At 41.5% G+C, this 25,559-nt stretch overlaps 1 protein-coding gene and 1 pseudogene across 6 annotated transcripts in view; both read left to right on the forward strand.

Annotated features, from left to right (window-relative positions):
- LOC105489137 (lysine demethylase 4C) overlaps window positions 1-25,559 on the forward strand; it is a 416,176-nt gene that overhangs the window by 58,042 nt on the left and 332,575 nt on the right. For 5 of the 6 annotated variants that reach the window (XR_011612551.1, XR_011612550.1, XM_071077763.1 and 2 more), the window contains exon 4: window positions 203-317. Coding sequence is in view for 4 of the 6 variants with exons in the window: in XM_071077763.1 (XP_070933864.1) it covers window positions 203-317 (115 nt within the window). In the remaining 2 variants the exon portion in view is untranslated. Of the gene's footprint in view, window positions 1-202; window positions 318-25,559 lie in introns of those variants that run through there. The other variant, XM_071077766.1, reaches the window with a different exon arrangement.
- LOC139358133 (actin, cytoplasmic 2-like) lies at window positions 200-23,707 on the forward strand (annotated as a pseudogene).

The raw sequence follows: 25,559 nt of genomic DNA on the forward strand, positions 1-25,559 counted from the left end.
TCCCAAAGTGCTGGGATTACAGGCTTGAGCCACCGCGCCCGCCCTGTAAATCAATTTGTATGTTTACTTGTTAGATTTGACAACATGCAGTGTTTTCATTTTGGTAGGATTTTGTTTTAGAAAGAGATTTAAATCACTTTGGTGGGAAAACCCCTAAAACTGACTTACTGGTTTGTACTTTTTTGTCATCTACCGTTTACAGATATTGTACTCCAAGATACTTGGATTACGAAGATTTGGAGCGCAAGTACTGGAAGAACTTAACTTTTGTGGCACCCATCTATGGTGCAGATATTAACGGAAGCATATATGATGAGGTACATTCATATTTACAGTGAGTTTTGTAAAGGATCATTGGATGTGACAGTTTTGTTACCATTTAAGCAGTTTAGAAGTGTTCTTTTGTTGTGCTTTTGGGTGATTCCTCAAAGGATGACAGGAAATATTCATCAGTAGGATTTCTGCTGCTGGTATTTTTCAAACTGAAGCTAGGTAATTGTACAAATACCTGAAATTGTTAAGTAGTAATATGGTGTGTGATTATCTGGCTGATCTTTTCATTACATTAAAACTTTTTAAAGCAAAAATACATTATAAAAATGTTTGGAAAACAGGAAATATGATCCATCATACTGACACCTTAAAGCAGAAGCAGTATTTTTGATATATTTTTCCATTACTTTACCTCAATCATTAAAAAAAAAGTTATATATGAACAGGCTTATATTGTCCTTTTTTTTCACAGACAAATTGTAATAATTTTTTTCTTTTTTTAAAAAAGTACATGTTATTACAGTATTTTTAGCCATTTTAATGGGGCATAATTCACTGGTTATATTCTAATTCTTTTTGCCTTTTCCTGATATTTTAAAACCCTAATTCTAAAAGTTCTTTGTCTTTTGAAACCTTGTATGCGCTCTCTATTTTCTTTTTTAATTTATTTTATTATTTTTTTGAAATTTTTATTGAGACAGGATCTCAGTATGTTGCCCAGGCTGGTCTTGAACTCCGGAGCTCAAGAGATCTAACTGCCTCGGCCTCCTAAAGTCCTGGGATTAGAGGTGTGAGCCACCAGGCCTGGCATGGCATGTTATTTTCTTTCGAAAAATTTCTTATCTACCAAAAGGTGGAACTAGTGCAATACATACCTGGATACCCTTCACTTAGGTTCACCAGTACAAGTTAAGCATCCCTAATCCAGAAATCCAAAATCCAAAATGCTCCAGTGAGCATTTCCTTTGAGCATGACCTTTGAGCATCATATTGAAACTCAGAAAGTTTGGGATTTTGGAGCATTTTGGATTTTTCAGATTAGGGATGCGCAACCTGTATAATGCAAATACTCCAAAATGGGAAAAAATCCGTCATCTGAAATACCTCCGGGCCCAAGCATTATGGATAAGGGATACTTGATCTATAGCTAATAGTTTGCCACATTTGCTTAATGTTTCTTTGTCTCTCTTTGTCTCTGTTTCTGTCTCTCTCTCTCTCTCCTGTAACATTTGATGTATGATGCAGACATCACGATAGTTTACCCTGAATTATATAAGCATGTATCTTTTAATTACAAGGGAGTTTAACATTTATATAATATTATCTAGTGTATAGACCATATTGAAATTTTCCCAGTAATGTTATAACTCCTCCCGCCCCCATCCTGTAATGATTTAGTCAAGGATTCCCCTTTGTCACTAATAAGTGATCTATGGGGTGATACTCAAATATTAGGTGTCTATCTGTCCCCAACAGCCTTTCATTCAGTGGATTTAGCATCCATGGCATTCATTAATAATCCTTGCCTTAATTCCATTATTATATTATTTTGAAACCTTTTTTATTTTGTAATATAAAATAAGCTAGAAAGTGCATAGAGCGTAAACCTAGAGCTTTATGAATTATTGTAAAGTGAACACCTGTGTACCATTTCTGACACCGAGGAAAACATTACCAGCACCGTAGAATTCCCTTACCTGCCCTATTACCTAGTATAGGCTCCCCTTTTCCTTCAACAGTAACTAGATATTCTGACTTTAACAGTACAGCTCAGTGTGGCCTGTTTCTGAATTTTATATAACTAGGATCATTCAGCGTACATTCTTTTATGTCTGGCTTCTTATACTTCATACTTTATACCTTCTACTTTCTTGTATACCTTATATATACATGTTAGCTTTAGAAGAAAACGTTTTTTCCAGCTTACACTTCCTATAGCAATGTTTCCAAGTTTCCTTTGCTCCACATCCTCCCTAACACTCAATATTGTCATTTCTTTAATTTTAGCCGTTCTGTTGGTGTGTGTAGTCGTATCTTTTGGTTTTTAAGTTGCATTGTGATTTTTTTCCCCTTACGTTCACTAACTGTTTGGATTTCCCCTTTAGTGAAGTGCCTTTTCAAGTCTCTTATACGCTTTTCTTTTTTGTCATGCTTTTCTTTTTTTTTTTTGGCTTAAGTTCCCTTTTCTTTGGTTTTAGCGATTCTTATTGGTTTATACTTCTTTATCTATCCTGCGTATGAGGTAGTAGCACAATTTCAAATTTTATATATGAATTTTTAATTGCTGAACAGTTATTTCAAAGACCATTCTTATTTTTGAAGGTATTATATGATATTGTAGAATTGTCATATTGGGTGGAATGATGGCTGTGTAATTTTCTTAACTTAGCAATTAAAGATGCATATTGAAGGATATATGGTTGAAATAACATGAGGACTGGGATTTGTTTTTCAGTTACTTAAGAAAATAAAGCTGAATGGATACAGATGAAAGAAGATTGGCTACACACACACACACACACACACACACACACACACTTTTTTTTTTGAGACAGTCTTCCTCTGTCACCCAGGTTAGCATGCAATGGCATGATCATGGCTCACTGCAGCCTTGACCTCCTGGGCTCTAGCAGTCTTCCTGCTTCCGCCTCCTATGTAGCTGGGGCTACCTGCAGGCGCCACCATGCCTAGCTAATTTTTTTTTTTTTTTTTTTTTTTGAGACAGAGTCCTGCTCTGTCTCCCAGGCTGGAGTGCAGTGGCGCGATCTCGGCTCACTGCAAGCTCCGCCTCCCGGGTTCACGCCATTCTCCTGCCTCAGCCTCCTGAGTAGCTGGGACTATAGGCGCCCGCCACCGCGCCCGGCTAATTTTTTGTATTTTTAGTAGAAACGGGGTTTCACCGTGGTCTCGATCTCCTGACCTTGTGATCCGCCCGCCTCGGCCTCCCAAAGTGCTGGGATTACAGGCGTGAGCCACCGCGCCCGGCACCTAGCTAATTTTTAAAATGCTTTTTGTAAAGACAGGGTCTTCCTATGTTGCCGACGCTGGTCTCAAACCCCTGGAGAGCAAGTGATCTCCCTCCTCAGCCTCCCAAAGTATTGGGATTACAGGTGTGAGCCACTGCACTCAGCCCAGCAAAATATTTATAATTGAAGCTAGATGACAGACTGGTGTTTTAAATACGTATATGTTTGAAATAGTAAAAGTAAAAGTTAAAAAAAATAGCCTTTCCTCATTCTGCATCTGAATTTTTACTAGTATAAGTAATCTCTATGTTGAGAATGTACTGTTTATTAAAGTAGTACATGTAGGAAAATTGAAAAATACAGAAAAGCATGAAGAAGAGAATAAAAATTGCTCAAAAGTTTGTCAAACAGGAATAACTTTTTTTTTTTTTTTTAAGACGGAGTCTCACTTTATAGTCCAGGCTGGAGTGCAATGGCGCGATCTTAGCTCACTACAACCTCCAACTCCCTGGTTTAAGCTATTCTCCTGCCTCAGCCTCCCGAGTAGCTGGGATTACAGGCACGTGCCATGATGCCCAGCTAATTTTTGTATTTTTGGTAGAGACCTGGTTTCACCATGTTGGCTAGGCCGGTCTCGATCTCCTGACCTTGTGATCCGCCCACCTTAACCTTCCAAAGTGCTGGCATTACAGGCGTGAGCCACCGCACCCTGCCCAGGAATAACCTTTTTATAATTTCCTTTTGGTCTTTCTGTTTTATGTGAGTGTGTGTGTATATGCTTGCCTGTGTTTGCATGTGTGTTCATGTTTACCACCAAAGGGTTGAGAAGGTCTTTACAGTTTTTTTGGCTTTTGAAGCATTTCCAATACTGCTCTCCAGAAGGATCATTTGTTTCTTTTAGCACAAGCCATATCTAGACTACCAATGTCAAATTGTACCTTGTATTAAATGGTTGCTAGATTTTTTTTTGTTTCAGTTTCAAGTGTATTCTTGGCTGATTTATTCTTTAGTGATAATAAATTTCTTATGAGCTAAAAGTAAGTTTAGCTGTTGTGGGCAGGTCATTAGATGTTGCCCACAGGTAGGGGCAAGTTATGCACATGTGTGATAACGCTGAGGGCTCAAAGAGAGGCTAAGAGCAGCTTCTAGTGCTTAGAGCAATTGTCTGGGAAGGGTGTGGCAGCAAGTAGAACATGTAGGAAATGGATGGTGAGGGATGTGGGCAGATGGGAGTGGGCATATTGGAAACATTTGTGTGGGTCTGGTATCTTTATGCTCTTACCAGTAGGCTTCCTAAAGAATGTGGAAGAATGTGGCATCTTGCCTTGTTAAACCAGCTTCTGTGTGATTTGCATCGGAACGGGTGAGGCAGCTTAAGTACTGTTGTCATTTTACACTTAACAAAACGTGGGGCCCAGAGAGGGTCAAGTGCTTTTCCAAAGTTGGGAGGCTAATAAAAGGGCCATGACATGCTCTTATCCCCCACACCAGTGTTAGATAAGTCATTATGCATAGTGAATCTCATAGTTGTGGAAATATGTAAAACTAGGTCTTTGTCAACTACATACTGCCCCTGAGCTAATAGGGGTATTTTGTACCTTCTCCATAGCTTCTTCCTGTGTGTTGTATCCTGGCAAATGTTCAGGCTTCTGAGAAGAAGGTTGAGCTGATGGGTCATCTAGATCCTGGACTGAAAGTTGCATATCTGAGTGCTCGAAAATAAAATAAAACTCAATCTAAGTATTTTTTTTTTTTTTTAAACCACCTTTTAAGATACTTAACCTTTTTGTCCCCTTATTTTTGTGTATATAATTAAGAGTTAGAAGCAGCAAGTTTGGGATCATTTTCAGAAAGATTGATATAAAAAGGTCCTGAATTAGCTTTATGTATTTGGTAGTGAAATAGCATAAGCATTGACTGTAAAGATGAGGTTGATGGACTTTGGTTTGCAGTGCTTATCAATTTACTGCTTGTGTTTGAAAGCCCTTTACTCATTGGCATTGCTTCAAGGGAACATTGACTTCTAGACTTCAGATTTGAGTAACTTTTGTTATTAAAATCCAATGAACAGAATCCACTGGTTTGTAAACACGCAGTTTTAAAACATCCTCATCATTTACAGGTTTTAGAGCTGGGAATCTATCATTTTGGTAGGACCTACAAGGCAGTATTTTGTAGAATTTCTGCAGGCTCTGTGGAAGCATTTAGCAGCTCCTGAGCTGGACTGACATTTTCAGTGCTTTTGTAGCATAAAGACAGACATGAGAGGAGTGTTGCAAACTGCTTCTGATAAACAAAACCAATCACACTCAAGACACTTAAATTCAAACAAATGAAAAATAACTTGTATTTACCCCCCTTGAGGTAGACGAAGAATAACAAAAGAAAGAGTGCTTTAAAGGGCGTGATGAAGAGTGAGTGTAATAATAGCTTACTGTCAGGAATGTTGGAATTCATTGCAATGAATGTGCATTTAAAAAGCCCATGCATTGTTTTGCTGTTGACTGTCTTGTCTTTACATTAATTCTTTAGTTCAGTATTTAAATTGAACTGGTTTCTTATGGTTCATGGCATTATTTTGAAAGGAATTAGAGAGTCATCAAATTGCAGTTTACTTTTTCCTTGAATTTCTAATGGTAGCTATTTCCCTTAATCTTAAAAGAGTGGTAAGAAAATCGTAGCCTTTGTTTGGTGGGGTGGGAGTTCTTGGAGAGGGTGTGGAGAGATCAGAGAAGTAATTTGTGCAAGGTGCAAAGATGGATACGAATCCTGCTTCTCAAGTAGTTCATAGACTTAGTGGGGTGGAGGGACAGTTGGTGCAGTGGTCTTGAATCTTTGCAGCCTGCAGGAGAGATAGTATGAGCAGGCCTGCATTCAAGTAAGACTTTCTGGAGTGGGGAGGACATCTGAACTTGGCCTTGATGAGTAAGTTCCAGTGAAAGGAGAGAGAGTGAAAGGTGGGACTGGAGCTAGGTAAATTGAAGGGTGAAACCATAGCTAATAGTCTCAGTATTTTTGCTGAAATTGTAGGTTGTTTGCTGAGCAGGAGCATAGGAGGATGAGACAAAACTTGAATAGCAGCTGTGGCATATGGGAGAGAGGCCTGAATCAGGGCTGTGGGCCTGGGTCATGGATCTGACCCATGGCCCCACAGCAGCCCCACCTACTTTGTTCTAGACTCTGAATTTTGTCTCTTAGCCCCAGGCAAATCTTTTAAGGAGCAGAGAAGCTACCATGGTAGTTTTGATCCAAGCTGGGCTATAGCACAGGAATTAGGGGTGAGGGTGTACATGAAGGACTAGATCAGAGTGTAGTCATCCTTGACAGGAGAGGGAGAAGGGTCTGGAAATCCCCTGGCTTGAGTCTTGACCTCTCTCTCTTTTTTTTTTTTTTTTAATTATACTTTTAAGTTCTAGGATACATGTACACAACATGCAGGTTTGATGCATAGGTATACATGTGCCATGTGGGTTTGCTGCAACCATCAACTCATCATTTACATTAGATATTTCTCCTAATGCTATCCCTCCCCCAGCCCCCACCCCCCCACAGGCACCGGTGTGTGATGTTCCCTGCCCTGTGTCCAGGTGATTTCATTGTTCAATTCCCACCTATGAGTGAGAACATGTGGTGTTTGGTTTTCTGTCCTTGTGATAGTTTGCTGAGAATGATGGTTTCCAGTTTCATCCACGTCCCTGCAAAGGACATGAACTCATCCGTTTTTATGGCTGCATAGTATTCCATGGTGTATATGTGCCACATTTTCTTAATCTAGTCTATCATTGATGGACATTTGGGTTGGTTCCAAGTCTTTGCTGTCGTGAATAGTGCCACAGTAAACATACGTGTGCACATGTCTTTATAGTAGCATGATTTATAATCCTTTGGGTATATACCCAGTAATGGGATTGAGGGAAGAGAGAGACTCTCTCACATTATTTTATATAGTTTTATACTCAGTACCTGTTTTAAGAATAAAAAAGGAAGTGAAACCAAAGGCAGGCAGCCCGGCACCAGGCACCAGATCCAAAACCAGACCTGAAACCAGGCCTGGGCCTGCCTGGCCTAAACCTGGTAGTTAAAAATCAACTTATGACTTAGCAACTGATGTTATCCATAGATTCCAGACATTGTATGGAAGAACACCATGAAACTCCCTGCTCTGTTCTGTTTCACGCTGACTACCAGTGCATGAAACCCCTGTCACGTACCCCCTAGAATGCTCAATCAATCACAACCCTTTCATGTGAAATCTTTAGTGTTGTGAGCCCTTAAAAGGGAGAGAAATTGTGCACTCGAGGAGCTTGGATTTTAAGACGGTAGCTTGCCGATGCTCCCAGCTGAATAAAGCCCTTCCTTCTACAACTCGGTGTCTGAGGGGTTTTGTCTGCCGCTTGTCCTGCTACAGGATGGCTGAGTCAAATGGTAATTCTAGTTCTAGATCCTTGAGGAATCGCCACATTGTCTTCCACAATGGTTGAACTAATTTACACTCCCACCAACAGTGTAAAAGCATTCCTATTTCTCCACATCCTCTCCAGCATCTGTTGTTTCCTGACTTTTTAATGATCGCCATTCTAACTGGTGTGAGATGGTATCTCATTGTGGTTTTGATTTGCATTTCTCTGATGACCAGTGATGATGAGCATTTTTTTCATGTGTCTGTTGGCTGCATAGATGTCTTCTTTTGAGAAGTGTCTGTTCATATCCTTTGCCAACTTTTTGATGGGGTTGTTTTTTTATTGTAAATTTGTTTGAGTTCTTTGTAGATTCTGGATATTAACCTTTTATCAGGTCTTGGCCTCTCATTCTTTTTTTTTTTTTTGAGATGGAGTGTGCTCTGTCGTCTAGGGTAGAGTGCAGTGGCCCGATCTCAACCTCCGCCCCCCGGGTTCAAGCAGTTCTCTTGCCTTAGCCTCCCGAGTAGCTGGGATTACAGGTGCTTGCCACCACACCTGGCTAATTTTTGTATTTTTAGCAGAGACAGTGATTCGCCATGTTGGCCAGGCTGGTCTTGAACTCCTGGCCTCAAATGATCTGCCTGCCTTGGGCTCCCAAAGTGCTGGGATTACAGGCATGAGCCACTGTGCCTGGCTGGCCCCTCTTTTATTCTGCTGCTGCTTTTAGAGCTTGATTTCCTTAGGTTATACTAAAAAATCTGAACACCATGGATGGTAACCTATGGCAACAGTAACACAACTTAAGCAAGTTATTATTTTTAAAACCAAAACACGAAGACTCTCAAAGGCATGGGGTGAATCCAGCCTTTGGGTATATATGAAGAGTAGGGTTTGGCTGTCAAGTTCTGCCTTTCGCTGCATTTTGTAATAAAACTTTCTTGGAGCCCAGTCTTACTTTTTCATTTGCATATTATGTATTTTTGCACTACAGTGGCAGAGGTGAGTTAGTTGTGACAGAGATTATATGGCCTTCAATGCCTAATATATTTACTGTTTCTTTGCAGAAAATGTTTGTCAGCCCCTTACATAGAGGACAATTATTTGTTCTTGGGGAAGGGTGTACAAATCCTTTTTGAGATAGATGGGATATAAAAAAATTTGAATATTCTCAGGAGGATGAGATTAATATAATTGCATTGATTCCTTGCAAGAAAGAAATTGGAGTGTTTAGTGATTTCAGGAACCTTCTGTAGTTAGAAAAAGATCTTAGAAATAGAGCCATCTTTGGTCCTGGGTTAAGTCTTAGATGATTCTTTGGAAACAGTACATACACATAAGGAACTTAAGATCTGAATTTTTTTTTTGTTATGTTTCACTAAGGGCTGTTCTGCCAGTGGAGTTTTAATTAGCCTTTGTTAACTTCCTTTACATTAGAATACTTAGCCCTCTGTTAGAAGCAGTATGAGAGTTTCTTTGGGAAACAAAACACACAAAGATAAAGATAAAAGAGGGACAGAGAGAAAAAAAAGTCCTGTAACTTGGTGGGGTGATAAGATTTGGCTAAAGGACCTGCAAGTCAGCAGATGTCTGTAGAAAAGACAGAAGGTATAACATTGCTGAGATGGCCAGTAGCCATGTACACCTGCACTGACCTTTGAAGGCAGAGCTGCATCTCTTTTTTTCTGTGTGTGAGAGCTAAGAATAGACATCAACATTACCTACGTTAGTGCAGTGACAAAAGATCATCAGGCTTGTATTCTATGCTATTTTGGGCTGCATTTCTAGCAATACCTATTGTATAGCATAATGATGATTCTTCTAATGATAATGCTTCATTAAATAGAGGTATAAAATGAAGTTCCACATGTTTTGCTCATGCTATTATCTTCATAATCTATAACCCTAGATGAACCTCCTGTGTGTATTCAAGTCGTCTTTGTAAGAGTTTCCGTTTGCTGAGTGGTGACATATAGCTCCTCCCCTAATCCTCATCTCTATCCTCCATCGTGCTGGCTCTCTAGTTTGAATGCCTCATAGCATAACATACAGGGCAGTCTTCAGTGGCCCCTTTGAACCAATGTTTTGCACCAAAAGGGGGTAGCTTATCCTCATTGTCAGAGTACCCATGGAGCAATTTAGCCTTTGGATTCTGTAATAAACCTATGGGATAGCATTTCATAAAGACTGAGAATTTCCTGTGTGTGTAACCATCTTTGGCGATAGTTTTCTGCAGGCCACTGGAGGAAGACAGCCACACTTCACTGTGAAGGGATGCTGCCCTACCTGTTACCTTCAATTTCTGCTATCTTACACTGTTGTTGGATCTTTCAGACCATTTTGCACTTGCTTTGAAACTCAGCTCCTTCACTGAATCATGTTGCTCCTTCATTGCTGCTGCCTCCAGATCTCCAAAGGTGTCCCCCAACCTTTCCTGTACCAGCCTGATAATCATTGGTCTCCTACCCTGAGAATGGCTGTGAGTCCACTGCAAAAGGAATTTCTCTGGTTTTTCAAAATTTTGAGTCACATGGTGAAGCTCTTCAGGAGCAACTCTGCTATGTTGAAGAGATTGGGACATGTCAAGTTAATATCTGATGGGCCTCCTTCCTTCAGTACGTGCCATCATTTCCAACTCTTCATAGTCTTCTGTAGGTCTCATATGCTCACTTACTTTCTCCTCGGGGTTTTCTACTTTTTCAGGAGACATTTTCACTCACTGATGGGAAGATGACAGCAGTGATGCCAATTTATTTAATATGGGTGCTAGGCATATTCCTTTTGGGAAAACATCTGAGATACAACTTAGCTGCAGACTATATTCTCTGACCTAGATTTGTATACAACTGAAACAGTTGTGTTGGTGGACACCATCATAGAGAGTCTTTACTTTGGACAGTGAATATTGGGTAAAAAAATTATTATAGCATGTATTTGGAAAATGGTAACAGAAGATGAAGGTTACTTGTATTTATTTTTGTGGCATTTCTTTTCATGGCTATTTCTTCTGCAGTAGACTCTGAGTTCATTGGTGACAGGTGTTATTTCTCATGTACTCTCTAGCTCCAGTCTCTGGCATAGTGTCTGATGAGTGCATGGCATAGAAAAAATAGCTTTGAAAAATAGTGTGATCTAACAACAGACTACAACAAGATGGTCTGGTTACAGCAAGAGATTTGGGGAGGGCTTTGGATGAGAAGGATGAGGAGGGTTGAGGTGACCTTCCCCAGTGGGCATTTTTCTGAACTCTATTACTCCAAGACAGTAGTTCTCAAACTTTTCAGTCTTAAGGCCCTGTTACAATCATAATAATTATTGTGAACCTCAAATAACTTTCATTTAAGGAGGTTATATCTGTTCTTTTTTATTGTATTAGAAATTCAGGCCAGGCACGGTGGCTCATGCAAAAAAAAAAAAAAAAAAAAAAAAAGGAAATTAAGAGAATATTTAAAAAAATAGTTAATTCTTTAAAACAATCCATTACATATCAACATACATTATTTTATACAAGGTGACTATAGGATGGAGGGGAGCAGACAGAAAAAGAAAAGGTGACTATTTTCCCAATTAAAAAATTAGTAAGAAGAATCACATTAGTTTACATTTTTCAAATCTCTTATGTCTAGCTTAATAGAAGATTGTGGGCCGGGCGCGGTGGCTCAAGCCTGTAATCCCAGCACTTTGGGAGGCCGAGACGGGCGGATCACGAGGTCAGGAGATCGAGACCATCCTGGCTAACACGGTGAAACCCCGTCTCTACTAAAAAATACAAAAAATTAGCCGGGCGCGGTGGTGGGCGCCTGTAGTCCCAGCTACTCGGGAGGCTGAGGCAGGAGAATGGCGTGAACCCGGGAGGCGGAGCTTGCAGTGAGCTGAGATCCGGCCACTGCACTCCAGCCCGGGCGACAGAGCGAGACTCTGTCTCAAAAAAAAAAAAAAAAAAAAAAAAAAAAAAAAAAAAAAAATAGAAGATTGTGGCCGAGTACAGTGGCTCACGCCCATAATCCTAGCACTTTGGGGAGGCTAAGGCAAGGGTTCGAGACCAGCCTGGCCAACATAGTGAAACCCTGTCTCTACTAAAAGTACACAAAAATTAGCCAGGCATGATAGTGTGCACCTGTAGTTCCAGCTGCTCGAGAGGCTGAGGCAGGAGAATTGCTCAAACCTGAGAGGCGGAGGTTGCAGTGAGCTGAGATCATGCCATTGCACTCCAGCCTGGGCAACCAGAGTGAGACTCCGTCTCAAAAAAAAAAAAAAAAGATTGCTGGATTTTTATATCAGCTTTTACATTTAATCTGTTATAAGGTCATATGTCCTATAGCTTCTGGAAAACTCTATACTCATGAGAGTGAAAAAGGCAAATACTAATGTACTAATGTTCTGGTATAATTTTGAAAATAGTTTTGATGTCACAGACCCTCTGACAGGGTCTGCGTGTCTCCTGGTGGTCCTCAGAAAACACCTTGACAACTGCTTCTGTAAGATACTTAGCAAAAGATGACTTCTCTGGAGTTATCTATTGCACATAGATGATGCATAGATCTTAGGGCAAGGTAACTATGTTCTATCTTTATTTATTGGCCTTCAGGTAACTGCATTCCTGGTATGTGTCTCAAATAATGAATCACCTTCAGAGACAGTGGTTCTCAAACTGGAAGCCATGGAGTTCTCTGGGGCACATCATGTCCTGTGTTTTGTCTTATAAACCAGGCAAAATTTTACAAGTGGACAACATATGAACTCATGTCTCTGCATCTCAAAATATAGAACATATTTTAAAGAAATTGTACCGCCAAGATTTTTCTTTAATATTAATTTGCTAGCCTATTACTTTTGTTATCTTCAGGTACTTATTAATGGAAAAATGATATAAAATTTAAAAGTTTGAAAAATATTGTGGCAAATCTTTTTTTTTATTTCTCTCTCTCTTTTAAGACAAGGTCTCTCTCCGTTGCACAGGCTGCAGTGCAATGTCACCATCGCAGCTCACTGCAACCTCCACCTCCCGGGCTCAGGTGATCCTTCCATCTCAGCCTGCTGAGTAGCTGGGACTATACGTGTGCACCTCCATGCCCAGCTAGTTTTTTGTATTTTTTGTAGAGATGGGATTTCACTATATTGCCCAGGCCAATCTCAAACTCCTGGCTTCAAGTGATCTTCCTCCCTCCACCTCTCAAAGTTACGGGATTACAGGCATGAGCCACTGTGCCTGTAATCTTAAGATTTTTTGTGGAGAATCTTAAAATAAAAATAAATGTCTTATATGGTATATTTTTCCTTGAGCTGGGGAAATTTTTTTTTTTTTTTTTTTTTTGGCTGTGCTTGTACTAGGTGGATGGGTGGTTGGTGTCCTCTTTCCATTTTCTGTTTTTAGTTTTCTTTGTAATCTATAAGTATAAATTACACCCCTTTAAGGTAAAAGTTACCTTTTTGTTAATATAAACATTACATGTGAAAAATATGGGAAGATATTACATAGGAGAGAAAATGAAAATCACTCAATCCTGGCATTCAGAGAAAGCAGCTATCAAAACTGTTTTGTATATTTCCTTCCACTGTTTTTTTTCTACGAAAAAAACAGTTAAATGCTGCATAATTGCATGTAAAAACAATTTTTATAGTACAGTAAACATAGTTTTATCCCCCTTCCATTTGACCCATTGTGAATGCTTTCCCACGATGATAGATGTTCTTCAGCAAGATGATTGGAAATTTATCTTACTTGGCTGGGCGCGGTGGCTTATGCCTGTGATCCCAGCTCTTTGGGAGGCTGAGGTGGGTGGATCACCTGAGGTCAGAAGTTCGAGAGCAGCCTGGCCAACATGGCGAAACCCTGTCTCTGTTAAAAATACAAACAATTAGCCAGGCATGGTGGCAGGGACCTGTAGTTTCAGCTACTGGGGAGGCTGAGGCAGGAGAATTGCTTGAACCTGGGAGGCGGAGGTTGCAATGAGCTGAGATTGCACCACTGCACTCCAGCCTGGGTGACAGAGTGAAACTCCATCTCAAAAGAAAAAAAAAAGAAAATTTATCTTATTTTTATTGTTTTTATTGGCAGGATGGTTTTCACCGGTAGAGGAAAGCAGATAAATCTAACATGAAGGGTGTGGGTGGGTGGAGGAGGGAGCGTATGACAGCTCCTGATCTTGTGTTGGTCAGTGTGGGGCAGGGCACAGTCCACAGTGGGTGGCCCGATCACTGCTAACCTGAGAGAGAGGCACCTTGCACAGACACCCACTGCCCCATTTTCTGCCTTTCTTCTGCAGCTTCTTGAGATAGAAGGCGTTATTAAACAGCACAGAATATTTGACCTGTTTTCGTATATAATCAGTGTTTGCCATTCCTAGCTGTGACTTTCAGGAAAGCTCTCTCTTTTCCTCATAGTCTTCATCTACAAGGGGAAGAAATTGAATTAACTGCTGTCTCTTGTTCCTTCCGGCTCAGAAATGTTTACTTTATGATAAGCAATATTTCTTTAAGAAGATGAACTAAATTCAATAACAGTGAATTTTTGTCACTTCCAGATTTCTTTTGTATTAGAATTTTGTCAAATCAAGAGCTCCTTTATAAGAAACCTGTTGGTGAGGCATGGGAATCTTTTCACACCAAGGTGTTAGGCATAGTGGCATTTAACCTATAGACTTTTTTCCCTCTTCCCTCAATGGAGTAGCTTAAATACCTCTATCCACCAGATGGTGCTCTTGGACAGCAAATTTATTTGAGGCTGTGGGTTTCCAAATGAGGTAAAACAGTTTAAACGGTTTGAGTCACCAGGAGAATTCCTTTCCATTTTGTATTTTTATCATGTCAGGATATCATTTACTTTGAAATAACAAATCGTTCAAAGCCAGAACACTAACTGCCTAAATTTCACATCCAAGGCAAACATGTCATCCTAGACAGGTTTTGATGCAGAGACAGAGCTGTTGGCTTGTAGGATTGTGACTTTCAGGTTTTAGTTCTGTGAAATAAGGCTTCTAGGTAATCACAACTCATTTATCTGCTAGCATGTTATGGCTGCTCTTCAGTGAAGCAAGTCAGCTCACATGACCCCAAAAGTTGTCATCCAGACGGGAGGTGATGGAAGGACAGCTTTACTGGTCACATTGCATCCAGAATGTTTCTGTTAGTTCTGGAAACTGTGTTTTCAGAGGAGCGTTGCCAGAGCTGCACAGCTGGGATGGTGCAGGAGTTGTTGCAAGAGCAGTTAAAGCCCATGTGGTTGTTGCCCCTGAGAATGGTGCAAGTAAGAAGGTTAGGTGGGATCGCTGTGGGAAAAATCAGTCTGTCTCTGGAATAAGTTTCTTTTTTGTTGTTGTTTTTTTTTGAGATGGAGTCTCGCTCTGTCCCCCAGGCTGGAGTGCAGTGGCACGACCTCGGCTCACTGCAAGCTCCGCCTCCCAGGTTCACGCCATTCCCTTGCCTCAGCCTCCCGAGTAGCTGGGACTGCAGGCGCCCGCCACCACACCTGGCTAATTTTTTGTATTTTTAGTAGAGACGGGGTTTCACTGTGTTAGCCAGGATGGGCTCGATCTCCTGACCTTGTGATCCACCCGCCTCGGCCTCCCAAAGTGCTGGGATTACAGGTGTGAGCCACTGCGCCCGGCCATCTCTGGAATAAGTTTCTAAGGAATGCATCTGCCCCAGAGCAGATTGGGCTGCCACTTGAGGTAAGGAAATACTGACCTTGGAATGTTCACATAGAGACTGTCTGATCTTCTGTCAGACATAGTTTAAAAATTTGGGTTGGGTTGGGGCCAGGTATGGTGGCTCGTGCCTGTAATCCTAGTACTTTGGGAGGCTGAGGTGGGTGGATCACCTGAGGTCAGGAGTGCGAGACCAGCCTGGCCAATGTGGAGAAACCTCGTCTCTACTAAAAATATAAAATTAGCTGGGCGTGGTGGCACGTGCCTGTAATCCCAGCTACTCAGGAGGCTGAGGCAGGAGAATTGTTTGAATCTGGGAGGCGGAGGTTGTGGTGAGCCGAGATCGCGCCATTGCACTCCAGCCTGGGCAACAAGATCGAAACTCGGTCTAAAAAAAAAGAAATATCGAGTTGGATAGGATGTGAGTAGAACTGGTCATTTCTTTTTTCACTCTTCTCTACCTCTTGACTGTTAAACTTCGCAGTTGAAATATACGTAAATGTTTAATAAACTAGTAAATTGATAAATCAACGAATATATGTGGAGGACCACTCTGAGTGATCAATGGGGTTGTGAGACGTGTCAGCAATGGTAGGTATTGGCCAGTGCAAGGAGCTCACTGGTTAGCTCGAGAGTCATAAATGGTTTCCCTGAGGGATAAACAACACACACTATGTGGGCGGAAGCCTGGTGGATGGCACGATTACTATGCACAGTAGGAGTGTAAAGAGGTGAAGATTACTGGGCACTGGCATAGTCCACAAGATTGTAATGAGAATACAGGGCATTAGGGCATTATGGACATTAGGCACGGTGAGCAAGGTGAGGGATGAGGAAGCTGAGCCTATTTTGTGAATTCTGGATGATTGGCATGCTGCCTTGAGGGGCAGATTTCTGTGGGAAAGTATTAGGGACACAGCAGTGAGAATTACTGAAGGAGAAAGAACATGAAACTCAGGTGAAAAGTGAGAGTTTTAGTGCTGAATTTGGCTGGTGAACATAAAGTCATTGACAATTTCAGCTGGAAAGAATTTTGGAGATGATTTGGTATAATAGTCAACACATTGATAGATGAGGAAGCTCAGACTGAATGTTAGGGTTTATCATAGATGACTCCTACTTAGTGGCAGAGCTGGGAGGACCCCCCTTTCCTATTCTCTCTCTGCTCTTTCAGATAGTCACCAGGAAGGATGGTTAAAGCTTGAACACTGTGTATACTCTGGAGCTCTTCTTATCTTGGATTGGTGTCTGTTGAGGCCTCTACCGGTCAGAAGGGCATTTCCCCTGCAACCCAGCCTTGCCTGCAGATTTACAGAAGGGCTTTGATAAGGAGCATCTGTTGGAAGCCCAGTTCCTGCTTTGGGCCTGCTGTTTTCCATTTCATAAAAGGAATGTGAAGATAATTTAAATTTTATCTTTATTATAATTTTGTAAGATATAAAAGCCTGTGATTTTTTCCTAGGGGGAATTTACAAATAGAGTAGAAAGATTCAAGTAATTCTTGTCAGAAAGGAACCATTCATCTATAACTTCTCCTAGAATCTGTTTTGCAGATGATCAAATATATGGGACAATGTTTCTGTACCAAATTTTATTTTTTAGTGTTTTTCTTACTACAGCAAAAAAAGTAAAACAACTTACATGTCACAAAGGAGAAGTACAGATACAAATTGTTAAAGCCATGAGGTAATATGTACAATAAAGTAAATGTTAAGAAAATGTTTGTAATACAATGGTATGTGAGGAAACCAGGATAACCGTGTATAGATATATCTCCAAGATTTTGGAATGCCCACTCTGGATTTCCAGTATTGCTTACAGTCTCCCTCATAATTCATCCACTTGCCCAAGGGTAGAGAGCAGCAGGTCTGGCTGAGATGAGGGAGGTCGTGGAGCTGCTTCCCACACCCCAGCATCCTAGTATGGTTTCCTCAAAATAAGTCACCAGCTGTCAGTGGCCTTTTGGGGGTCACTGGTGCAGAGTTAGAGTTATGAATGCCAGGAGTCTGATTCTAAATATATGCTAGTTACAACAAATTTTTAAGAGAAAGATGTCACTAAAGTGATGAAATGGTTTTCTCTTCTTTGCAGATTTGTATGTTTGATATTTTAAAGTTTACTTTCCAAATGTCCTGTAACGATGACGTATGGTTTAATATTCAGGAAAATTATTGTTAGTTTTCCTTTTCCATTGAAGGAATAATGTGCCTATGTGTATGATCCAGAATTTTATTCTGTGAAGAATGAAGAATGAAAATGAGGCCACTAGAAATACCTTAGGCTGTTTTTCTTTATGAAGAATAAAAGGGAAACTCAATAGCACCAGCCCTCTGCCATGTGTTATGAGAGTGTGTTAAATCTGACATTGCTTTAAGAAATAGCAGCTGTAGAGAAAATGAAGCAAGGTGGAGAAAACAAACAACTGGGAGAAACTGAAGGAAAAATCACAGAATGGTATAGAGGAATTGGGAAGAACAGGTATATTCTTTATTTAAACTGGAATTTTCCAGGTATTAGTGGTTAAGAAAAGGCTCAAGTGCAGCCCATACTTGGCTACCATTCAAGAATTAAGTGGTATTCACTTTTCCTTTTGTTGGGTCACATTAGTGTTGTGGACTCTGTTATGTTTTTTTCTTATTTTAATCCACTAGTCAGTGGGGGAAGTGGGGATCTGTGGATTTGTTTACTAACGAAGAAATATATCAGTTAGACATTATCCTGCTGCCGGTAATAAAGACCTCAGAATCAGTGGCTGAAACAAATTGGGCATTTAGTTTTCTTTTGTGTAAAAATTTGAGGTAAGTAGCCTAGGGCCAGTGTGTTGGACTATGATGTCATTATAGACCCGTACTCCTCAATTCTTCTGCTTTCTTTATGATGAGATCTTTTTTTTTTTTTTTTTTTAAGACGGAGCCTCACTCTGTTGGCCAGGCTGGAGTGCAGTGGCATGATCTTGGCTTACTGCAATCTCTGCCTCCCTAGCTCAAGTAATTCTCTTGCCTCAGCCTCCCGGGTAGCTGGGATTACAGGCGTGTGCCACCACGCCTGGCTAATTTTTGTATTTTTAGTAGAGATGGGGTTTCACCATGTTGGCCAGGCTGGTCTCGAACTCCTGACCTCAGGTAATCCAGCCGCCTCGGCCTCCCAAAGTGCTGGGATTATAGGCGTGAGCCACTGTGCCAGCCTATGATGAGATCTTTACCTTCATGTTCTCCTGGTAGATGCCTAAGCCCAATAATTGTGTCTGAATGTCTTACGGAAGGAAGAGGGAGTGAGAGCGAAGGGCACAAAGGGCTTGTGCCTGCTGAGGTAGCCCTTCCAAGCTGTCTCCTGGGAGCTCTACTCAGCGATGACTGCTCACCTTTCGTTGGCCAGAACCCTGTACTATGACCATCCTTAGCTGTAAGAGAAGCTGGAAATGCAGTTTTCATTCAGCTATATTGCTCTTTCTATTAAATGAGGTTCGTTATTAAGGAAGGTGAAACTAGATCCTGAGTACTGAGGCAGTCTCTGCCATAAAAGTTTATTACAAGCCACGATGACTTTGTAATGCTGTGTTATACTGTATTATATACAATTTAAAGAGTTGAATTTGTTGGCTAGGCACGGTGGCTCATGCCTGTAATCCCAGCCGTATGGGAGGCCGAGGCGGGTGGATCACAAGGTCAGGAGATTGAGACCATCCTGGCTTACATGGTGAAACCCCATCTCTCCTCAAAAAATACAAAAAATTAGCCGGGCATGGTAGCGGGCACCTGTAGTCCCAGCTACTTGAGAGGGTGAGGCAGGAGAATGGCGTGAACCCGGGAGGCGGAGCTTGCAGTGAGCCGAGATCGCGCTACTGCACTCCAGCCTAGGCGATAGAGCAAGACTCTGTCTCAAAAAAAAAAAAAAAAAAGAAAAGTTGAATTTGTCAAGGGGCTTAATAGTCTGGAAAATATGAATAAAGTAGTAGAGATTATTCTTTTTCTTTTTCTTTTTTTTTTATGGAGGCGGAGTTTTGCTCTTGTTGCCTAAACTAGAGTGCAATGGCGCGATCTCAGCTCACTACAACCTCTGCCTCCTGAGTTCAAGGGATTCTCCTGCTTCAGCCTCTGTAGTAGCTGGGATTATAGGCGCCCACCACCATGCCTGGCTAATTTTTATATTTCATTTTAGTAGAGATGTTTCACCATGCTGGCCAGGCTGGTCTTGAACTCCTGACCTTAGGTGATCTGCTTGCCTCGGCCTCCCAAAGTGCTGGGATTACAGGCGTGAGCCACTGTGCCTGGCCATAAAGTAGTATAGATTATTGTGTTTTAAATTTTTCATATGTAAAAATGACAGATTCTGAGCATGGGATATGACTGTTTTAGTAAATGTTGAGATAATTGGTCTCCTTTAAAGAGGGGCGTCATATGGTTTGGGTCCCCTTTAGGATTTTCTACAAGAGCCACATGTAGATATGTAAAATAAAATTAATATTTCTGTTTAGTTTTTTTTTTTAAAAAAACAATGCATATCTGTGAGTATATCCTGTACTTCCTCTATGCCAGTATTTTTTAAAACATCTTCTTGACAGGGAGTGTTTTAAAAAAATAGGAAATATAGTTACCAAATTACTGACTTTCCTAGGTGTTGGGAGATAGAGGGAAGTTTCTCCCTCCCTGATTATATAAAAAGTGTGTAGTGAGAGTTGACTTTCTGGTTGATCGTTTGGCCACGTGGCTTCAGAAACAATAGAGCCAGCATGGGTTAGAATTTTCATTCTCACGCTTGAACCCCGGCCCTGTGATTATGAGCTGTGAGGTCTTGGCAAGTTATCTGTCTTTGCTACAGTCCCCTCATTTATAAAACAGTGTTGATAATAGTTGATAGTAGTGTTTAGCTGGTAGGACAAAATGAGGTGACATAAATAAAACACCTCATACAGGGCCTGCTCCCTGTTATGTACTGAGTCAGCGTTAGCTGCAGCAGGTGGCAGTACTAAAGCAAAGCAAGACAGAAGTCTCCAGGCCTTAATGAGCTAGTTACTCACCAGCTGATTCTGATCGAGAGAATTGTGAAGAATTCTGTTCTGCGGTTGCCATTTTAAGTTTGTCCAGCCTGCAGCCCTGCGATTTATACTCTTTGACATCTGTCAGAGCCATGAAGAATGTTTGTTTAGGAGTCACTGCTTAAGAAAATGCTTCTGCTGTTTTTGAGAAATATACCACTATCTTCTTGTCGTAAGATCCTGCCGTGTGCGGTGCCAGGACAGAAGTGACCTCATGGGATATGACTCAAGAAGTAGTCCTTTTTTTTTTTTTTATTTTTTTATTTTAAAAAGACAGAGTCTTGCTCTATCACCTAGACTGGAGTGCAGTGGTGCAATCTCGGCTCACTGCAACCTCCGTCTTCTGGATTCAAGCAGTTCTGGTGCCTCATTCTCCCAAAAAGCTGGGACTACAGGCATGCGCCACCATGGCCAGCTAATTGTATTTTTAGTAGAGGCAGGGTTTTGCCAAGTTGCCCAGGCTGATCTCAAACTCCTGAGCTCAAGCGATCTGCCCGCTCCCAAAGTGCTGAGATTACAGCATGAGCCACCGCATCTGGCCGATAGTCTCTTTGTCATGATTTTAAAAATCATCTTGTTGGCCAAGACCACGTCTGCCCTGTGAGCACAGACCCTCGCCCTCGCTTCTCTGCCGCTTGTCCACACCCGCTGCCAGCTCACCATAGATGATGATATTGCTGTGCCCATCGTCAACAATGACTCCAGCATGTGCAAGGGTGGCTTCGCAGGCGACGATGCCCCCCGGGCTGTCTTCCCCTCCATCGTGTGGCACCCCAAGCACCAGGGTGTGATGATGGGCATGGGTCAGAAGGACTCCCATGTGGGCGACTAGGCCCAGAGCAGGAGAGGCATCCTGACCCTGAAGTGCCCCATCGAGCATGACATCGTCACCAACTGGGATGGCATGGAGAAGACCTGGCACCACACCTTCTATAAGGAGCTGCATGTGGCTCCTGAGGAGCCCCATGCTGTGACCGAGGCCCCCCTAAACCCCAAGGCCAGCCGCACGAAGATGACCCAGATCATGTTTGAGACCTTCAACACCCCAGCCATGTACATGGCCATCCAGGCCGTGTGTCCCTGTATACCTGTGGCTGTACCACTGGTATCATGATGGACTCCGGTGATGGGGTCACCCACAGTGTGCCCATCTACGAGGGGTATGCCCTCCCCGACGCCATCCTGTGTCTGGACCTGGCTGGCCGGGACCTGACTGAGTACCTCGTGAAGATCCTCACTGAGTGGGATTTCATGCATGACATCAAGGAGAAGCTGTGCTGTGTTGCCCTGGACTTCAAGCAGGAGATGGCCATGGTGGCCTCCAGCTCCTCCCTGGAGAAGAGCTGCGAGCTGCCTGATGGCCAGGTCATCACCATTGGCAATGAGTGGGCCTGCTGCCCCGAGGCACTCTTACAGCTTTCCTTCCTGGGCATAGAATCCTGTGGCATCCATGAAACTACCTTCAACTCCATTATGAAATGTGACGTGGATATCCACAAAGACCTGTATGCCAACACAGTGCTGTCTGGCAGCACCACCATGTACCCTAGTGTTGCCAGCAGGATGCAGAGGGAGATCACCGCTCTGGTGCCCAGCACGATGAGGATCAAGATCATTGCTCCTCCCGAGCGCAAGCACGCTGTGTGGATTGGTGGCTGCATCCTGGCCTCACTGTCCACCTTCCAGCAGGTGTGGATCAGCAAGTAGGAGTATGATGAGTCTGGCTCCATCGTCCATCTTCCAAATGCTTCTAGGCAGACTGTGACTTAGTTGTGTTACACCCTTTCTTGACAAAACCTAACTTGTGCAGAAAAGAAGATGAGATTGGCATGGCTTTATTTGTTTTTGTTTTGTTTTGTTTTTGTTTTGTTTTGTTTTTGTTTTTGTGTTTTTGTGGTTTGAATCAGGATTTAAAAACTGGAACGGGGGGTGACAGCAGTTGGTTGGAGCGAGCATCCCCCAAAGTTCTACAATGTGGCCGAGGACTTTGTTTCTTGTTTGTACATTGTTCTTTTTTTTACTAGTCATTCCAAATACCGTGAGATGCATTGTTACAGGAAATTGTTTGCCCTCCTAAAAGCCACCCCACTTCTCTCTAAGGAGAATGGCCCGGTCCTGTCCTAAGTCCACACAGGGGAGGTTTCGTGTGATTTATGTAATGCAAAATTTTTAAAATCTTTGCATTAATACTTTTTTATTTTGTTTTATTTTGAATGATCAGCCTTCGTGGCCCCCCTCTTTTGTCCCCCAACTTGAGATGTATGAAGGCTTTTGTTCTCCCTGGGAGTGGGTGTATGCAGCCAGGGCTTACCTGTACATTGACTTGAGACCAGTTGAATAAAAGTGCACACCTTAAAAAAAATCGCCGGGTGCGGTGCCTCATGCCTGTAATCACAGCACTTTGGGAGGCTGAGGCGGGTGGATCACCTGAGGTCAGGAGTTCAAGACCAGCCTGGCCAACACAGTGAAACCCCGTCTCTACAAAAAAAGAAAAAAACAACAACCCAGAATTAGCTGGGCATGATGGCGGGTGCCTGTAATCTCAGCTGCTCGGGAGGCTGAGGCGGAAGAATCGCTTGAACCGGGGAGGTGGAGGTTGCAGTGCGCCAAGATCGTGCCATTGCACTTCAGCCTGGGGGACAGAGCAAGACTCTGTCATAAAAAAAAAAAAAATATCAGCTTGTTGAAATGTAGTATTTGATTATATATGTGCAAAATATTTAAGTTTTAAAGCACAATGATTTTGAATATTCCAAACTCACCCAGCAGTCAACAACTGCAACATTAACAACACTGCTCAGGGACCACTCCCTTGTAGTCCTTTCCTGCTATGCCACTCCCGTCACTCTGGGGTGGCCTGAATTTTGTGTTTGATTTTTACTTTGTAAAAAATAGTTTTCTCAGGCATGCACATATTTTAACACAATATGTTTAGTTTGGCGTACTTTTGACCTTATTAAAAATAGTATCACTTTATGTAGTTTTCTGGGACTTTGATTTTTCACCCAACAGTATTTCCCAGTTGATACATACTATTTTGTAAGTTATTGTAATGTTCATTCATTTTCTTTGCTGTATAATATTCTACTTTGTGAATATACACCTCTTTTTATTCTGCTGCCAGTGAACATTTTCTTTCTTTCTTTTTTTAAAAAATAAATATTGCAGGCCGGGCGCGGTGGCTCAAGCCTGTAATCCCAGCACTTTGGGAGTCTGAGATGGGCAGATCACGAGGTCGGGAGACCATGCTGGCTAACACGGTGAAACCCCGTCTCTACTAAAAAATACAAAAAATTAGCCGGGCGAGGTGGCGGGCGCCTGTAGTCCCAGCTACTCCGGAGGCTGAGGCAGGAGAATGGCGTGAACCCAGGAGGCAGAGCTTGCAGTGAGCTGAGATCCGGCCACTGCACTCCAGCCTGGGCGACAGAGCGAGACTCCGTCTCAAAAAAAAAAAAAAAAAAAAATATATATATATATATATATATATATTGCTGCTATGAACACATTCCATACATGGTACCTGGTCTACACGTGTAAAAGTTTCTTGAAGGTATTTACGTAGGAATGGAAATGCTGGCTCGTAGAGTGTTTAACTTTACCAGATACTGTTGAATTGCTTTTCTAAGAGTTTGTATCACTTTATATTCCTTTAGCACTGCGTATCATTTTTGTTTTTTTTTGAGACAGGGTCTTGCCGTGTCAACCAGGCTGGAGTACAATGCTGCGATCTTGGCTCACTGTAACCTCAGATTCCTGGGCTCAAGTGGTCCTCCCACCTCAGCCTCCTGAGTAGCAGGGACCACAAGCTTGCACCATCATACTGGACTAATTTTTATATTTTTTATCAAGACGGTGTTTCGCCATGGTGCCCAGGCTTATCTCAAACTCCTGGGCTCGAGTGACCGCCTGCCTCGGCCTTCCAAAGTATTAGGATTATAGACATGTGCTACTGTGCCCAGCTTATAATCATTATTAAGACAGCTTTATTGAGCTATAATTTATATAATACAAAATTCACCCATTTTAAGTGTATATGTCAGTGATTTTCATGCAGCCATCACCAGTCTAGTCGCAGAACATTTCCAACAGCTTTAAAAGCTTCTTCATGCTGATCCAGTCTTCACACTTAATGTATTACGACTTGATGTCATTCCTGTGCCTGTAAAATATGTCATGTGAATTTGCACCTCTCTGATTAAAAATGGCTTAGAATATCTTTTCATGTCTTTATCGGCCATTCATATTCCTGTCTTTATGAACTGTCCTCTATTTTCCTATTAGATTGTTTGGCTTTTTTAAAATTTGGAATTCTTTGTTTATTCTGGATACCAAAACTATGCCAGTTATATTTGTTGAATTATTTGCTCCAGTTGTGGCCTTTCTTTTCACTATTTTGTTTGTCTTATTTACAGTATCTTTTAATGAACAAATGTTTTAATTTTAATTTTAATAGATTTTTACTAATTTATTTAGTTTTTTTTTATTTCTCATTGTTCCTGGACTGATTAGATTCTGTCTTATAATGTTGGGTATTCTATCCTCAGTGTTGCTTAACTTACCTTTCAGACTTTCAATCTCATTGTATTTCTGTACTGTACTATGTTAATGTCCTAAATATTATCTGCTGGTTAACTACTTTTCTTGCTTGTTAATACTGGTTAACTGCTTCTCTTATTTAACTCTTTCACTGAGTTTTTAGTTTAATGATGATATATTTCTTTTCGAGTTCACCTCTCCCTTCAGGTTGGACTGGACATTCCAAATAGTTTATTTTTCTTTGCTTGTCTTAGTGATTCTATTTTTTATTTCTTTAAACATTTCTTATTCCTTGATGACAGAATAAGACAATTCAGTATTGGTGGTCCTACCTGAGGGGCTGTTCTGAACAATTTGTTCGTTATTTCTGCTATCTCTCTGTGGTGTTGGCTTTTTTTCCTGGTACGCACAGTGATCTTTGTTTGTATGCTTAGACTTGATCTTAATTTGTGGAATAATTCTGGATCTAAATGTATGATTCTTTTCTCCCAAGAGGATTGCCTGGAACCAGGAAACTCCATTAACTTCACACTCTCAGTAGTCTAGACTCAAGGTGGGAGTCTCAAGCTCTTTGCATTTGACTGGACATTTTATTTGACTGGACATTTTCCCCCTTTTTTCTCTGTCCTTTTTGCACTCATATTTGCCTTTATCTTTTTTTGTGACACTTTCACTGCAGAATTATTTTGTTTCTTTCAAAACTTGC

The sequence above is a fragment of the Macaca nemestrina genome, chromosome 14 (genome assembly GCF_043159975.1).
Source record: "Macaca nemestrina isolate mMacNem1 chromosome 14, mMacNem.hap1, whole genome shotgun sequence".
Lineage (NCBI taxonomy): Eukaryota > Metazoa > Chordata > Mammalia > Primates > Cercopithecidae > Macaca > Macaca nemestrina.